The 18,882-nt window shown below is 36.6% G+C and overlaps 1 protein-coding gene across 3 annotated transcripts in view; it reads right to left on the bottom strand.

Annotated features, from left to right (window-relative positions):
• The window catches only part of LOC121373944 (murinoglobulin-1-like), a 51,197-nt gene that overhangs the window by 19,964 nt on the left and 12,351 nt on the right, over positions 1–18,882 (bottom strand). For all 3 annotated transcript variants that reach the window (XM_041500788.1, XM_041500789.1, XM_041500787.1), the window contains exons 3-17: positions 16,799–16,968; positions 14,385–14,410; positions 12,056–12,224; positions 11,617–11,687; positions 11,216–11,344; positions 10,963–11,002; positions 7,765–7,849; positions 6,297–6,411; positions 5,810–6,082; positions 4,852–5,220; positions 4,017–4,124; positions 3,428–3,490; positions 2,219–2,413; positions 1,200–1,349; positions 401–517 (exon numbers count right to left, since the gene is read on the bottom strand). In XM_041500788.1, the coding sequence (XP_041356722.1) occupies positions 401–517; positions 1,200–1,349; positions 2,219–2,413; positions 3,428–3,490; positions 4,017–4,124; positions 4,852–5,220; positions 5,810–6,082; positions 6,297–6,411; positions 7,765–7,849; positions 10,963–11,002; positions 11,216–11,344; positions 11,617–11,687; positions 12,056–12,224; positions 14,385–14,410; positions 16,799–16,968 (2,080 nt within the window). The remainder of the gene's footprint in view (positions 1–400; positions 518–1,199; positions 1,350–2,218; positions 2,414–3,427; positions 3,491–4,016; positions 4,125–4,851; positions 5,221–5,809; positions 6,083–6,296; positions 6,412–7,764; positions 7,850–10,962; positions 11,003–11,215; positions 11,345–11,616; positions 11,688–12,055; positions 12,225–14,384; positions 14,411–16,798; positions 16,969–18,882) is intronic.

The raw sequence follows: 18,882 nt of genomic DNA on the forward strand, positions 1-18,882 counted from the left end.
TAAAATAATTTAGGTTACTACAATTTTTTGCCATTATATTGTCCTTCCCTTAAAACACTGTGTGTTTCTAGTCATTCCAGAGTTGGTTGTAGATCAAAATGTATTTTATGCAAAATAGAAAAGGTGCATACATGTACCTCAGAACAATGGTCATTCATATTTTAATTAATGTTAGATGTATTTATTATTTCTTCATGTGTGTATATATACATATGTATGTACGTATGTATGTATGTATGTATGTATGTATGTATGTATGTATATGGTTGTTAAGTAGCAAAACAAATTACAGCTGTGCGTAACAAATAAAATAATAATAATAAAAAAAATTAACGTTAATTAATTATTTTATCTTTTCATAATAATTGGAAATATATTTCACCCGACAATTATAACCTACCCGAAATATACTGCTGGCATCTGATCCGCTGGAGGGAATTACCCAACACCAGGATCTCATGATGTCAAAATACGGGTAATAACCGCCATAGTCATAGCTCGTCAATTCTCGAAGTACCTGTCAGGACAAACAGCACAAATTGTATTCACTTTTTTAATGAAACGGTAACCAGGGAACAGCAAAACAATTGACCTACACTGAGAAGTCACATGAAGCCATATTTTTACTTCTTTTATGTTGCTGCTTAACGTAGAGAGAGAGAGAGAGAGAGAGAGAGAGAGAGAGAGAGAGAGAGAGAGAGAGAGAGAGAGAGAGAGAGAGAGAGAGAGAGAGAGAGAGAGACACACACACAGACAGACATGAAGAGAGAAGATAAAGAGAGGAAGAGATATATAGAGGGAAAGATAAAGAAAAGAAGAGAAAGAAGAAAAAATAAGAGACACAAAAAAGAAAGGGAGAGAATGAGAGAGGGAGAGGCATAAGAAAAGAAGAGAGAGAGGATAAAAAGAGAGAGATAGATAGAGAAAACCCCAGAAAGAGAAGGTAAAAAAGAGAGCGAGTGATATAGGGAGAGACAAATACAACGAGCGAGAGAGAGAGAGAGAGAGAGAGAGAGAGAGAGAGAGAGAGAGAGAGAGAGAGAGAGAGAGAGAGAGAGAGAGAGAGAGGTGGGGGGGGGGGGGGAGACCGATCAGTCAACAGAGACAGACAACAGACAGTAAAAAAACATTCTACAAATAAAAGGACATATTTCAGAATTATATCAAAGAGAATAATTGACCATTCTTTAAAATCATACCTTGTCTTCTGTGATGTCATTTCCATCCTTGAGAAGCAGCACACTCTTGTCGACTCCTTTAATGTAGACCACGGTGTCTGGGTCGGCACTAACCGTCAAAGTTACCTTCTCCCCCGGTTTGACCTGGTCCTTGTTGAACGACAGACGCACCTGAAATATAGTTTAATTTATTACACCTCGGTGGCCTACCCACTGGATATTTTTCATATCCCACATTGTGTGATACGTTTTTTGAGAGGTCATGACCTCATATCAGTTACATGTTGTTATATCCCACTTGTTAGCAATATTTTGAATATAGATGAATTATTGCTACGTTGACACAATTCAGAGAAGAAAAACGTAATCTTGTTTATTTTTAGCCGATGCTAAATGTTTAAAATGTCTACAAAATGGAATACGGTTGTGAGCGTGATTTGAAGAGGAACGTCAACACAGCGTATATTTCAAGTCAAGTAATCATTACGACTACCTATAGTATAATAATTACCCTAAGCTCGAGCATATAATCCTAAATATCCATTCAAAATTATTAATATTAAAAATAAGTACTCGAATTGCACCTTTATTTTCAGTTCAGTTCATTTATCTTTACTATTGGTTAATAACAAAACAATTTTTCTGAACGACAAAACAGGGCTATATCTCTGAAAAATGCAGTCGAATTGACATTTGGCAAAATAGTGCGTTATTCCATGAATCTCTGTCTAGTGCCTCGTCTACAGAACAGACACTCAAGAGAAGATCCCTCTTGCACGGCCACAAAGAAGACTGCCACTCCCAGACCAGTTTACTAAATCAAAACTAACAATGAATAGAGCTCATTATAGTAAGTCATTGTAGTTTACTTTAATCTTGTTTAAATTAAAACAGACTGACGTGGTGCACCAATGGGTAAAGAATACACTAATTGGTTTGTTAATAAATCAAATAAAACAACGACAGAGTAACATGTCTCATATCGTTGAATATGCCGATGATAATTCTAGACTGCACATTTCTCGTTGTCGAAGTCGTACCTGGTTGTCGAACGTCCCTTCCACACTGACAGACATGGAGTCGGCGACGACCTCCCCGTCTTCCCGTTCATGAAACACGACGATGTCTGCTTTCGGAGACATGGCAGCGACAATCGGAATAGACAGGGACATGAGGTTTGATGCAGTCGGTGTCACGACGTCCTTTGAGATTATTATCTTTCCCTTGGATATAATCTAAAAATATAAAAACATTGACACTTCTTCACAAGATAGTCTTTTATAGTGGATTATCACCATGTAAACGGTGGTAGTTTTACAGGAAATAACATCATTGTATTGGACAGCGCTTATATGTACCATCTTACCCCAATATTTTCATGAAAAAATTACTATCCTAATTTTACGAGCTTCGCCTGAAAATAACAATGGAATCGTTCGTAAACAGGGGCGGAACGTAGCCCAGTAATAAAGTGCTCACCTGATGCACGGTCGTTCTAGGATCGATCCCCATCGGTGGGCCCATTAGGCTATTTCTGGTTCCAGCCAGTGCACCACGACTGGTATATCAAAGGCCGTGGTATGTGCTATCCTGTCTGTTGGATGGTGCATATAAAAGATGCTGATAATCGAAAAGAAGTGACGACAACGGGTTTCTTCTCTCAGTATCTGTGTGGTTCTTAACGATATGTCCGAAGCCATATAACCGTAAATAAAATGCTTTGAGTGCGTCGTTAAATAAAACATTTCCTTCCTTCGTTCGTGAATAATCACTGAATGTGATAATAGTCATTTTGTAACATGTACGTCCATCATTCGAAATGCTTTTCAATCACCCTGCTACATTGGCAACTCTATACAACGACAACACGCCTACAGAGGACACTAATAACTAATAACATGTATACGATTTAAAACAAGCATTCTGGGAGTAATGCAATATCAATACATGTCCCCATCGGTCACAACATATTGTCGTATTTGCTATGTTCCAGGGACATAACTCTGTCGAAGATTGATAAATTACTTGAATGTTAAACTTGATCTTTAACAGTATATGAAGAAAGCTATGCACAAAAAGTCAGCTGAATATATGGAATCATTGTCCAAAAAACCAAATCCAACAACATCAGAAAAATTATTTGAGGGACAGGTGGTTGGACAGACGGACAGACAAACAGACAGAAGTACGGACATGAAACCGTTATGGGACCAATAAGGATTTTTGATACTGGTCACTATTTTCATTACCTGGTATGTGATTCTTTTGACTGGTTCCGTAGACTTGAGCTCAAATTCGGCAGACATGCCAACCTAAAATGACAAATATTCCACAATTTATTACACGGCAAGGCATTATACGTACTTTCACATCACAGTTCCCGAACAACCAGACAGCTAAAATACATATATACAAAACATGAAATAGGCACATGACCGGCCTCGGTGGTGTAGTGGTTAAGTCATCGGACATAAGGCTGGTAGGTACTGGGTTCGCTTCCCGATATCGGCTCAGACCTAAAACAAGTGTAACAACTTAATGGGTAAGTTTAAGGCCACTGCACCGATTTTGTTCTCACTAACTGCTAACAACTAGCCCCTAATCAAACAGTCTAGAAAACTGAGGTGTGTGCCCAGGACAAACGTGCTAACAAAATTAAATAATAATATCAAATTTTTTGTTTGTCCAAAAATATTAAATTGTCTATTTCTTTTTCTTTTTTTACATTTTACATAAAACATGACTTTAAGACATAATTTTTTAATCTTTCTATCGTACTGTATACTGTTATACCTACAATCAAGTGTGCCGTGTGTCGTGTCGTGGAGTATAACTCACCTTTGGTCGTGTTGGTGTTTTGAGGGAGAGCTGTATGAAGTTGTCACTAGGGGAGTAGCTTCTGGACACATACCGGTATGCCATGACGTCACTGCCCTCCAACTTAGCCTATTAATATATAAATATTATTGTCCTTAAAGAAACTGAAAATGATTTACTTCACAGGGTGCATATCTGTGTATTTTTCATATAATTCATATATGAAAATAAATAGTTGATTGATTGATTGATTGATTGATGATTAATCGATCGATCGATTGATCGATTGTTTGATTGATTGATCATTATGTTACTACTACCACTACAACGTTGTCGCTTGCTGCTGCTGCTTCAGTTATTACTACTAAGAATTGAAGATAATTGTATAAACATATTGTAGATAATAACATTTTGTATATAAACACTTTGATACAGATGTACTAGAGCCTCTCCTCAATACCTAAAATATTGCCAACAATGATGCATTTATATATTTACGGTCTGACGTGAAAATAGACGGAAGTGTTACAAAATGCAAAGAAATAAAAATAATAAAAAATACCCCCCAAAAGCCCCCTCTCCCCCCCCCAAAAAAAAATAGTTTTTTTAAAAATAACTAAATAAAAAACAAAACAAAATACAAAACAAAACAAAATAAATAAAAAACTTAAGAAAAATGGTTTTTAGTTTAGTTTCCATGACAGACAAAATCACATCTTTTGCGTATCAACGAATATTACCTTTATATTACTATATCATACTGTACATAACGCTACTTTAACAACGTAGCTATTCTTAACCAGGTGAAAACATTATTGCGTAATATATCAAAAGCAGTCATCATCATAATTATTACCTCAATGGAGATGCTGTTAGCTTCTTTTGGTATCTTAACCTTCAGGACAATGATTCCTCCTTTGCCAATGGAATACCACTGAGGTTTCAAGTTCAGTCTGTCGTACCTGGGGTAGAATCTCGGCGGCCTTTTGAAGCCAGGTCCATCTGGCAAAGTGGGGAGTTCAATTAGATCTAGACGTTTTGTGTTATTGCTTTTGAATTTGTTGGTTACAAACTCTGGACCCCTAGTGGTGGTTGTGGTTGTCGGTGTTGTTGTGGTCGATGAGGTGGTTGTGGTGGGTCGTTCCACGTTGTAGAAGACAGTGATGTTCACGCGTGACTTGGTGTCCAGGGGCAACAAGGTGTCGTCTTGGTACGAAACTTTGAGCTGATAAAATAATATTTTAAATCAGTATTTTAAATAACATAATTAAATATATTTTAAAACAGTTGTATATCGGTATAATCGCTTCTCCTCAGTTTTTCTACACTGCTGATCCCCTTCTGTATGCTAAGCCGATGCCGCACTTCGCAAGGATCCTTTCGTGGTCAGCACCAGTCAAATACCATACACACACTGTGCTAGATATTGCGAACAAACATGAATTCTATAGACACAACCTAAATGGACGCCGTCATCTCTGTTACTTAAAAGATAAGTGGCTATAAACGGCGGCCGGTTGTTTGTTTTTTTGGGGGGTGGGGGTGCGGGTGGGGGGGGGGGGGGGAAGAACGTCCAGTGTACGTCCATCACACTTGATCTAAACCGTCGCGTGCGAAGCACGGGTTACGTGTAGTAGTATAACGAGCATGTGTGTAACATATAATATAACATATTACATGTAGTAGTATAATGAACAGATGTATAATAAATATGTGTAATAACAATGTGTATTCTTCCGACTATAGCAACGTATATTATCACAATGAACTGACATCAAGACGAAGGAAAACATCAACTTGGTCGTGATACTTACATAAGCGGTATAGATAAGACCGGGTTTGTAGATCCGTGGAGAAAAGTTCATCCAGTTCATCTTCTTAGCGTCTCTGTAGAACTGGCGTGTGGCCTCGGCAGACACAACACGTCCTGACTGAATCTCCGTGACGTTGGCCTCGAACACTACCGAGCGGTAGTTGAGAGAGATGTCTGCGACCGTCTTGGTGGGGGTTGACATGTGGTCCCCTTCTAGAGCTAGCTGACGTATGTCGAGTGTTGGCACTATGGTCGTGGCCTCGCCGTTCCGCATCTAGAACACAAATAGAGATCAGGTGCGGATCCAAGAGATGGGTGCTATGAGTGCACGCAACTTTGATATATCACAAAAGTCCTTGTTGTTTTACGTAATGAATTGGCCATGCTAACAGTAACAAATATCGCAATACCTCACTTGACATGTTTGGGAATGGCCTTGCATCGGCCAGTTACGTTTTACATTGTTTTCAATAAAATTTCTACAATACCTGCAGTTTAATTTCTCTGAAAGGATTCTTGGCGTCGGATCTCCATGATCCATAGTAATAGGAGAGTCGATACCTTAGAATGACGCTTCCATCTACGGGCTGACCAAAGGTGTATCTAGAAGCAAAACACAAAGCAATATAAAACCAGGTAAAACAAATTCAGAACGACAAAAACCGTATTCCAATATCAATATTGTATCTTAGAATAAGACGAATTCGAAAGGGCGTTAGGCAAGTTCGTAATTGCCTCCATGATCCATTGCTAGGTCCTCGTCCTTGAGATGACCGCTACTCTCCTAGGAGATGCATTGAGTGCGTCATTTAATAAAACATTTCCTTCCTTCCTTCATCGAACACTACCGGCCTCGGTGGCGTCGTGGTTAGGCCATCGGTATACAGGCTGGTAGGTACTGGGTTCGGATCCCAGTCGAGGCATGGGATTTTTAATCCAGATACCGACTCCAAACCCTGAGTGAGTGCTCCGCAAGGCTCAATGAGTAGGTGTAAACCACTTGCACCGACCAGTGATCCATAACTGGTTCAACAAAGGCCATGGTTTGTGCTATCCTGCCTGTGGGAAGCGCAAATAAAAGATCCCTTGCTGCTAATCGGAAAAAGTAGCCCATGAAGTGGCGACAGCGGGTTTCCTCTCTCAAAATCTGTGTGGTCCTTAACCATATGTCTGACGTCGTATAACCGTAACTAAAATGTGTTGAGTGCGTTGTTAAATAAAACATTTCTTTCTTTTTTCATCGAACACTGTACAAAGAGTGATGGTATCAGGTGTTGAACATACTCTGCCTTACCGGTGGCACCCGCCATGAGCACGTTCAACAGGCATCAAGTCTATAGTCGAAAAGAACATGTTTTGTTTTACAAAAAAAAAAAAAAAAAGATGAAAAAGCATGTACAAGGTGAAAATAGGGTATTGCATCAGACATCGTTTTTGTCAGTGATACGTCATATCATCATATCAAAAAACCAGACTCAAAATCTACACAACATATCAACTCCACAGATCATTAGCAGAGAACAGTGGCATCACCAGGTACTGTGTTATACAACACTAATGGTTCCTTACTCCATATTAATTCCACATGTCGATAACGTTAACATTTATAAATACTGCTGATATAAGCGATGTGTCAATCCAGTATAAAACTATATAGTAACTCCCGATTTAGTACAGGACAACCACTACCAGGTGAACGATGCTTCTAAGTATCCACACTAAGCCCACAGCTGATTTTATATAGTAGGAGATGAATTAATGGCGAATGGCCATATTGGATGGAGCAAAAAAAGAAAATTAATAATCAATTATTATTGTCAGAGCTTGAAAAAAAAAAAGCAGAACAGTATTAAAATGAAAAATAACGGAAAAGAAGCCCAGAACGATTATTTTATTATCTATAATTAAAAAAATTAATATCGACCAATTGATGAATAAATATGTTCGCACACTTACTTTGCTGTGACCTTCACTGGGATGTTGGTCGTGTTAACAGACAGCAGAGAAGAAACCTCAATGTTAGCTTCGAATTTCGGCAACACTGCGAAAAGAATAAAACTCGTCAGTTGAATGGGTTGCTGTTGTAGGCCTACATGGAATCTTTCTGAGTTTATGAATACCAGTATTTGATTTTGGCTTAATTTTATAACTTCATAGTTTATTTTCTTAAAATATCTTGATGTGTGTTTTATGCCAATCTCCACTGTAGAGTTATTTGGCGAAAGGATATTAGTTGGGAGTGATAGTTAAGTTGTACTAATTAGTTAATCGGGTAAATTATAGTTTATTTGGGCTTTGCACAAGGGTTATCATTTAAATACATGTTTACCTTTAGTTGCTAATAATTACTGTTTAGATAGCTCAATTCGACGCGGCTCACAGCTTAATTTGATGTATTATAACCGCATCTAACACCAGGGATGGGTGCAGTATAATGATTGTTTAATATCATACATAGCTGAATTAATACCATTGCATATTACATTGTGCATAACTCTGAATTTATTACATATATGTATTATACTGTATACATATATATGAATCTCCTGTAAAACCCATCTTGTCACTGTCAAATATTGTTACATATTCCCCATATGCCGTTGTGAAACGGCCTGGGAGAAATAAAGTTCTGTTCTGTTCTGAGTCCTAATTACCAGATACGTTAAGCAAACAAACACAACTTAAGACAATTAGCGCTTAAAACGTTGCTTTCCATCACGTCCTCTTCAGGGATATATAGCTTAACTAAACGTAACCGGCCTCGGTGGCGCAGTGGTTAAGCCATCGGACTACATGCTGGTAGGTACAGGGTTTGTAGCCCGGTACCGGCTCCAACCCAAAGCGAGTTCTTAAGGGTTCAGTGGGTAGGTGTAAGGCCATTACACCCTCTTCTCTCTCACTAACCACTAACCAAATAACAACTAACCCACTGTCCTAGAGAAGACAGCCTAGAGAGTTGAGGTGTATGCTCAGGACAGCGTGCTTGAGCCTTAATTGGATATAAGCACGAAAATAAGTTGAAATGAATAACTGAACGTAATCAAAGTTAGTTAGGTCAGTGAATCAGCTGTTAGAAAGTTTACGTGACGTCACCGAGGGAGCGGTTGAGAGGATATATGTGATGGGAAGATGAAAACACCAAGTGTGGCGGCCAGTGTGGGATTAAATTGTCGGCGGTCTAGATTTATGTGATCAGGAGATGAGAACATCCAGTGTAAGGACCCTTAAGGAGTCGAGCTGATGTCCAGGGGTGAAGTTATTATGGTCCAGCAGGGTATGTGGTAGATGTTGTGTATTGTGTTATGGTTTGGCACCTAGTGTGCCGTAACCTGGTACTTTTATTTAGTGTGTTTATGGACCAGAGTAACTTGTCTCTCCCAAAATGAGTATGTATAATTAATGGGGTTTTACAACAGAGATAACCTACCTAATTATGGTGTAATGGAGTAAAGTATATACCCCGCCTTTTTACCCCAACCGCCGACGGGTTGTAACTCAACTATATTAATAGTATTATATTTTGATGTAGGTCTCATACCTGTAACATAGATACCAGGATAGTTCGTGATCGATGATTATTACTGGACTCTAGTGGTTAGTCAACCAAGTCAGGTAGAGTATGTGTAACGTATATCTCATAATAAATATTTATAAATATGTGTTATCCAATTTTTGTGGTGTTATATATCTGGATATAAAAGTATCAAGTAGTCATTATTAATTAAAATGTTTACTTGTTTTCGTAAAACAAGTTGGGGGCTCGTTGAGTTAGAAGCATTAAAGTCATTTATATTTGTTATTGTGGTGGTTCATTCGTAACAGTTGCTTTCAGGGTTTTTTTTAATTTTAAATTCTAATGAGTGCCGAATAATCGTTGAGAAAATATGTTTTCGTGTTCTGTCTCAACGAATATTGTGATTTCAGCGATAATGCGAATGTCTAAATTGGAAAAGAATGTTAGATACGTGATGACAGCAACATTCAACTACTGGCTGCTAATAACAATAATAATGTACAAGATACTATTCTAATTAGTTTAAGGCTAGCCTTAACAAAGTGACATACTCACATCCATTCGTACATACACACGTTCGTGTGATGTTTACTAAGGCAACACCTATCAACAACATGTTATACATATGATTTGTTATCTTGAAAATTAATAATTAGTCATATGCCAGTTGTTTTTTTCACTACGGTTGACTGCAAACTAATAATTAATCTTATACCAGTTGTGTGTCCATAAGGTTGCCTGATAACTAATAGTTAGTTAAATGCCAGGTTTGTGTCCATAAGGTTCTCTGATAACTAATGGTTAGTTAAATGCCAGGTTTGTGTCCATAAGGTTCTCTGATAACTAATGGTTAGTTAAATGCCAGGTTTGTGTCCATAAGGTTCTCTGATAACTAATGGTTAGTTAAATACCAGGTTTGTGTCCATAAGGTTGCCTGATAACTAATGGTTAGTTAAATGCCAGGTTTGTGTCCATAAGGTTCTCTGATAACTAATGGTTAGTTAAATGCCAGGTTTGTGTCCATAAGGTTCTCTGATAACTAATGGTTAGTTAAATACCAGGTTTGTGTCCATAAGGTTGCCTGATAACTAATGGTTAGTTAAATACCAGGTTTGTGTCCATAAGGTTGCCTGATAACTAATGGTTAGTTAAATGCCAGTTTTGTGTCCATAAGGTTGCCTGATAACTAATGGTTAGTTAAATGCCAGGTTTGTGTCCATAAGGTTGCCTGATAACTAATGGTTAGTTAAATGCCAGGTTTGTGTCCATAAGGTTGCCTGATAACTAATGGCTAGTTAAATACCAGGTTTGTGTCCATAAGGTTCTCTGATAACTAATGGTTAGTTAAATGCCAGGTTTGTGTCCATAAGGTTGCCTGATAACTAATGGTTAGTTAAATGCCAGGTTTGTGTCCATAAGGTTCTCTGAGAACTAATGGTTAGTTAAATGCCAGGTTTGTGTCCATAAGGTTGCCTGATAACTAGGGTTAGTCAAATACCAGTTTTGTTTCAATAAGGTTGCCTGATAACTAGGGTTAGTCAAATACCAGTTTTGTTTCAATAAGGTTGCCTGAAAACTGATAATCGTATGCCAGTTTTGTTTCACTAAGAGCCAAGATAATAAAATCAAACGCTACATACCGTATTCTGCTAATTCAAAAGCTTGAGTTTCTGTCTGGTCCTGAAATGTAAAACGCAGATAGGCTACACCAGATATTGCAGCAATGCATTTGATTACTTATGAACTGTAAACGATATCATTATGTTAATGTTTTTAAAACGATTACCTCACCTTCCTATTACTAAAATTCCGTTCACTATGTTTGTTACACTTATGTTTAATCCATTTGTTGTTTAAGCAAAAATAAGAACAAAAATTAAGCACAAAACTTACGCCCATCGTGACTTCAATTTTCCATTCTCCCAACACTGGTTCTCTTGACGTACCAAATGACTTCTGAATGACTCCAGTTTCGAGATTTACTACGTCCAGCCATTGCTTAAGTCGATTGCCGTTGGTATCCTACATTGTTAAGAATATGTTACTGGTTAGTATAAAGTTAATGGAAATATTTTGGGTTATAAACATAGGTATACACCAAATATTGCCCATAAGACTTTATATAATGGGATATTGTCACCGTATTGACAAACAATTGAAAACAGATACTTAGAGCAAAGGAAAAAAAGAAAGAGAAGCAGATACGGAGATGAAAGAGGTGGACAATGGACGGAAGGGATTGGGAGGGGGTAGGGGGTGGGGGAGAGAGACACAAAAATATAAGCAATACTTACCATAACCACAATGGTCATGGGTTCCCTCACGACCTTTAAATTTGAATAGGTAGCCAGCACCCGAAATTTGACTATAATTAAAATAAAAAGTCTGTAATAGTAAAATAGTAAATATCGGTATAACAAAAGTAAGATTATTTTTCTATTAAATCTACCTTCTCAGACATCACTATAACATTGCCCCAAAAACAAAGATAGTAACGTTAAGGCTAGATAGACCAACCCAAATTATTTGTGGCACACACACACACACACACACACACACACACACACACACACACACACACACACACACACACACACACACACATATATATATATATATATATATATATATATATATATATATATAAAAATTCACACATTGAAGTCTAAGTCAACTGTTTGAATTTAGGCTATATTGAAATAGTATACTAAATATCTAATGAAATATGAGTACCTTCTTCTCCGGGTTTGTACATGGCTTTGTCAGTCTGGATGAAGATGGATTTTGTTTTGCTGTTAAAGTCCACTCTCGTGGAATCTTCAAACGTCAGTCCACCAGTAGCGTTGAAGTTCATAGCCAGTTCCGATCTCCATCGCACCCACGGTTTCAGTATTTTGGGAACCTTGTTTATTATAGAACAAAATAAATCTCATAGGGTGGTGGACATGGTAAAAACGGTTGTAATGATGAAGATGAACCGGCCTTGGTGATGTCGTGGTTAAGCCATCGGACTACTTTCTGGTAGGTACATGGTTCGCAGGCCGGTACCGGCTCCAACACAGAGCGAGTTCTTAAGGGTTCAATGGGTAGGTGTAAGGCCACTACACCCTCTTCTCTCTCACTAACCACTAACAATTAACAACTAATCCACTGTCCTGGACAGATAGCCCAGATAGTTGAGGTGTACGCCCAGGACAGCGTGCTTGAACCTTAATTGGATTATAAGTAAGAAAATAAGTTGAAAGGAAATGATGATGACGATGATGATGATGATGATGATGATGATGATGTTAATAATAATAACACAAATGATGATGATGGTCATGAAATTGATGATGATGGTGAAGAAAAAGAAGATCATGATAATGTAAATAGTGAGAACTAAATGGAATGATGCACGGATGTCTAACGACACCCCAGCACGCAAAACATATCGGCTAATGGGTGCCAATGATGAAATAGATGATGGTGACTACGTTCTTATGGATGATGAGCTGATAATATTGAAGGTGACGATGTAACGTATTGCCATGCTTATATATCACTACAGTTCAAGCACCATGCCCTGGACACACTCTCATCTTCGTTGACTGCACGCCAAGGACATACGTTAAGGTCGACGACCCTAGTTTCAACAGAAATGTCTTAGTATCTTTTTCTTTTCACGTGTAATTAATTTTGAGCTACTAAAAATCTGAAAGACAAAAAAAAACTTTACCATAATCAAACTTCGTATCTATAGGTGGACTGTCACTGCACAGAATATTACATTTTTTCTTGGCCTGTCAAAAGGAAGACTGCCACTCTCAATACTCGTTCCACAGAGGACATAACTGCACAAGACATAACTCCGTGGAAATATTTATTTATTTAAGCACTGTCAAAACAGGGATGGTATCAGGTGTTCGTGAACGACGAGCATGTCCTACCCCGTCATAAGCACACCATGCTTTTGTCAATACAAATGTTTCTGATTTTAATGATGAAAGATATGTACAATATTTTCACCAAAAGATGTAAAAGATATTTTCAAGATCAAATTAAAGAATATCATCAGTCATAGTTTTAATAATACCTGCTAAAAAGACTAAATATCTGCTAAAAAGACTAAATATCTGCTATAAAACGTTGAATGTCCCAACCGTGATTAAACGATATCTGTATGAACAAGATATGGGATTTTTTGCAAAGAGCATATGCACATGTTATATACACACATCAAAAGCTGGAGAGGAAGGGATATTGATCGACATAAAGTTAAAAATGGATTTGGGAAGTTAAGACATTTATTTTTTTGCCATGCAGCTACATGGCTGTATAGGGATGCAATAATTGTTACTCTGAATATCTTTGCATTGAAATTGCAAAAAAATGACAATAAAAGTTATAAGTTGAAAATAAACAAGTAGTATAAGGTGAAAATATTTACCATGCTTAAGACCTAGTGTCAATGGATTTAATAAGTAAATCACTTAATGTGCTTGTGAAAACTACCCTCAGCTAGGTTACTCTTTTTTTAATACCGAGAATACACACGCATCCTAACAAAATCGAATATCAAGGTCATATGGACTTAGTGGTTGTAGGTTGTGCTCACGATGGGTGCCACCGGTGGGGTTGGACATGCTCACCTTTCGCAAACACCTGATATCATCATTGTTTTTAAAGTGATTCGTGAGTGCTTGCCATCACAGCTGTATATATTCCATTGAGCTCTATACTGTACAAGTTGTTTTTTTAACCTAGACTTTGGAGTGACAGACCTCCTAAAGGCAGTGCAGGAGGGTTGAAACATCCTGTTACGGATCTCCTAGGGGACTGTTGGTCTACCTAATAGGTCTATTATAAGGTCCACCTTATAATTGGTCGTGGAAGCAATTACGACATTGCTTAAAACGTCCTTTCGACACTGTCTTGTACATGTCCTATACATTTCAATCAGTGGATTCAATCAGCACCGTTTCTGTTTGTCTTTCTTTAACACGTTTACAACTGCATCGTCATGGGATATATAATGAAAATATTGAAGTTCCATTTCGTTAAAGACAGAGGTTATACTTACTTCAAAACTGAAATCTGTTGGCACTCCTAAAAAGAAAAATTACTTGATTAAACCACAAATAAACATATTAACAATGATCTAATAACAAGTGCTCATAATATGTAATTAATAATAAGTATCGCATTAATCTAATAAAAAGGACCCAACATATATTAATTAATACATAAATACATACATATATATATATATATATATATATATATATATATATATATATATATATATATATATATATATATATATATATATATATATATATATATATATATATATATATATATATACGTCTAAAAATTGTCTCCGGAAAATACCGGAGGAAAATAACATTTGAGTCCAGATAAAATGTTGTGTATGTACTCGTTTTACTTTTTGTTTTGTTTGGGCCTAAATACTGTATTATTGGTGTCGATTAGTTGAAGTGTTTTTAATTTTAAATCGCTATTGGTTTGTTAACGTATTTATTTTTTTTATAGTTCGAGAAGATGGTTTTTTGTTGGCATTAAATTCACATTAATACATCGTTAACAGTTCATTGTAATGTCTAAAGAATTTATTTCAGTTTGCAACTGATGTTTGCATAATTCGTCTTGACATTTCCCAAATTGAAAGGCCAAGGAGTATTTCACAAATACCAGCTATTCAGTCCCATGTTTGCATGTCCTTCTATTTGTACCGTTTTTCGTCGTGTATAATGATCTATTCAAATACGGCTGGCTTCTGTTTACAGCTATTCATGTCGTACCATACTGATATGACTTAAAAGTTAAACTGATCCATCCTGATTCTGTCAAATGCTATTAAACGTAAATTTCGGTAGTGAGTTTGAGTTCGAACAGTTGACACTTTGATCTTTTTTATATTATTTATATAGTATGCAAGTACTTATGCATGTATATTGTTAAAGTGCCATTATCGGACTTGCATGACTTCTATGGCTTGTATGCTTTCTTACAAACAGTTTTGTGGTATTCAAAATCTAATGTCTGATATATATATATATATATATATATATATAGAGAGAGAGAGAGAGAGAGAGAGAGAGAGAGAGAGAGAGAGAGAGAGAGAGAGAGAGAGAGAGAGAGAGAGAGAGAGAGAGAGAGAGAGAGAGAGACAGAGAGACAGACAGACAGACAGACAGACAGACAGACAGACAGACAAAGTCCTGACAGAAAAAAAATTGCGGTAGATGTGTGCATTCTTTAACTAATACTAAAAACATATCAACGAAACAGCGTATAAGGAATTGAAATGCAGTTACTGAAATCATTGAGCAATCAATGCGTTCAGGATCTATCAAAATCAACTGCTGTTCTTTTTGTTTATTAGTTTAATACCTTCAATCATTATTATTTTGTGTTTATTTACTGACAATAAATGAGGAGTTGAGAGTGAATTCAGTTAATGCTGCAGTATATATATATATGGGATTCGTCACGAGTATTTTTTAATATGGAAAACATCAACCGAGTCTATGTTAATCGGGACAAGTACCGATTAACTAGACGAGGTTGGTATTTTACATGTTAAAAAACACGAGTAGCGAATTATATCTATCCTATAATACTTGTAAAATAACATTTTAATTAAATTTTTAGTAAATCACAATACTAAAGTCGCCGCAATCGGTAATATGACGTCATCACGTCACGTCACGTATTTTAACTAAATCTTTGAAAACGTTACGCTCAGGTACACAGGTCTTGTTGGCTTGTAAGCAAATGACCAATCCACAGCAACAAATTACCTAGAGACCTTGTAAATTTGCATACCAATTTTAACCGGGTTAATACACTAAAATTAGCACATGGGTTTACGACATGGATATCATGGGTAAGTTATAGGATAATTATATATATTGCTTTACAGAGATTGTCCAGAGTTTTCTATCATGGTAACACGTATGCGACAAATATTCGTTTGTATTACTACCATTGCGTCTTAAAATTAAATGTTTAAAGTGTATTCCTAATATTTAATTATTTCAAAGTGAATTGTACATCTAAATACTTTTGTACGTACCAAAATACAATATATATATATATATATATATATATATATAATTATATATACACACTAAGATTATTCAATGGCGAGATCGATCGGAAACGCATTCAGTATACAGACAAATAACATTCAAAACAAAAATATATACTTCAAATGTACTTTTAATGAATAGAAAAGCTATGTTAGTCTCAAACTTCTTAATATGGCAGCATGCTCTTTACTAAAGATGAACTGAATGACTGAATTACTAAATGAAGATGAACTTATTATAGCCCCATTGTCGTAAATTTAATTTGAAGCGAACATTTCTACTGTTCTCTGTTTTATTTTTACTATGAAGACATTCCAGATGATTTGGACATAAAGCAATACAGAAGGAAAGAGAGAAAGACAAACAAACAAGCACTTACCAGGAGCAAACGTCTGTGTTTTTGAGGCGATGACTGACTTGTCGGTCGTGTTCACGAGATCGACGCGGAGGATGACCGGAGCGGTCGCGCCAATCATGTCGACTCTCATCTTGGTGGGAAGACCCGGCCGAATCTTCCTTGCAAATGTGATCATGTAGGTGCCGCGGCTTCTGCAATAACAACAACAACAACAACAATAATAATAACAATAATAATAATAATAATAATAATAATAATAATATCAACATTAATAATAATAATAATAATAATATCAACAACAGCATTAATAATAATAATAATAATAAAAATAAAAATAAATAATAATAATCATCATCATCTTCATTATCATAAAAGTCATTATTCATAAAAGTCATTATTATCATAAAAGTCATAATGATGATAATAATATATGACTAATGAATAAGAAGCATTTTGAGAATACTGCTAAAGCAATACATGTATGTCCTCTACAGAGCCCAACAAATTTTCGTATCTCCTAATTTCAAGGGCCATAATTATGTGAAAAGTAAGTAAATCGCCACGAAAGTCAAATGTCATATGTAAGAGTATATGATAAAGCTACACTCAACATTTCAGCACTGCAAACAAAAAATCCGGAAATAATTTTTCGTATCTCTTAAATTCAAGGGCCATAACTCTATCAAACAAGTACAAATCACTATGAAAGTCCAACTTGATGCTATGATAAAGCTACATGTATATACAAAATATCAAGTCAGTGTCTTGAGGCATTCTGAAAAAAGTCAGGAAATTATATGTGGGACAGACGGACGGACAGACAAATAGACAAAAGGACGGAGAGGCAATCTATAGCCCCCTACGATTGGACAGGTAGGGGATAGTAAATATGATGATGATGAAGAGGAAGAAGATGATGATGATGATGGTGATGTTGATGTTGTTGATGCTGATGATGATGATATTGATGATGATGTATGACTATTTAATAAAATCAACGTATGATAAGATAGTACAAGGCGAACTATTATATTCATATGTGTACCATAAATATAAGATGAAATTCAATATTTACCAACATATTACATTTTGGGATCAGACCATAACCTACGACTAGTATTCTAAGTCTAGGCATAACAGAGGAAACCTAATGCCGCTACAAAGGCTGTTCCTACCAGTAAGCAGCAAGGGGTCTTTTATATATGCGCTTATCCGGACATAAAAACACATATCAAAGCCTTTGATATACCAGTAGTGAGCACTGGATGATACTAATAAACGCTGGCACACATTGGGTCGAGCCTGGGGTCAAGTCCAGATCCATCGCTGTACACCCCACACCTTGCAGCCGCCGCATGCTTTATTCTCACTGAATAGCCGAATCTATGTTATGTTATAGGCCTACTAGAGGTTGACATTTTATGTCAAAATTACTGTTTTCCTTTACTATTAAATAGTCTTATCCCCACTTCTTTCTCTCATTTATTTTTCGATTGCTCTTCTAAAATAGTCTCAATTATATAAATATTCGGCAGTGCAGTCAATTTTCTTTTATTTTTGGCCTGTTATTTTTGGTTTTAATTTTCTTAATTCTGTTAACGTCTTTCACTAATTGCTATTCCTAATTCTGTCATTATTCAATTTACCGCAATCCCACCACACTCTCTCCCTCCCACCCCGGCCCCATTCACTGGCGAAGTCGAGAGAGACGTGTCTCAAACTTAACTGAATATAGGAACGTATTCGATATCCCCTGAAAGAAGCTGCTTAACACACACACACACACAGAGAGAGAGAGAGAGAGAGAGAGAGAGAGAGAGAGAGAGAGAGAGAGAGAGAGAGAGAGAGAGAGAGAGAGAGAGAGAGAGAGAGAGAATCGAGATTGCAGATTTAATATTGTATATGCAACATTTAGTAGGGTCACTCAACTGTGTTGTTTATAGTAAGTAAACAATTGTAACCGATTTACAATTCCATCTACTTTATTTGTCTTAACAAGTATCAACTAACACAAATTGGGTCGCCTGTGGGGGTAAAATCCAGATCTATCGCTGTACACCCTAAACGTTGTAGTAAAACAAACAGCCGCCGCATGCTTTATTCTC

Source organism: Gigantopelta aegis, chromosome 6 (assembly GCF_016097555.1).
Source record: "Gigantopelta aegis isolate Gae_Host chromosome 6, Gae_host_genome, whole genome shotgun sequence".
NCBI classification, from domain to species: domain Eukaryota; kingdom Metazoa; phylum Mollusca; class Gastropoda; order Neomphalida; family Peltospiridae; genus Gigantopelta; species Gigantopelta aegis.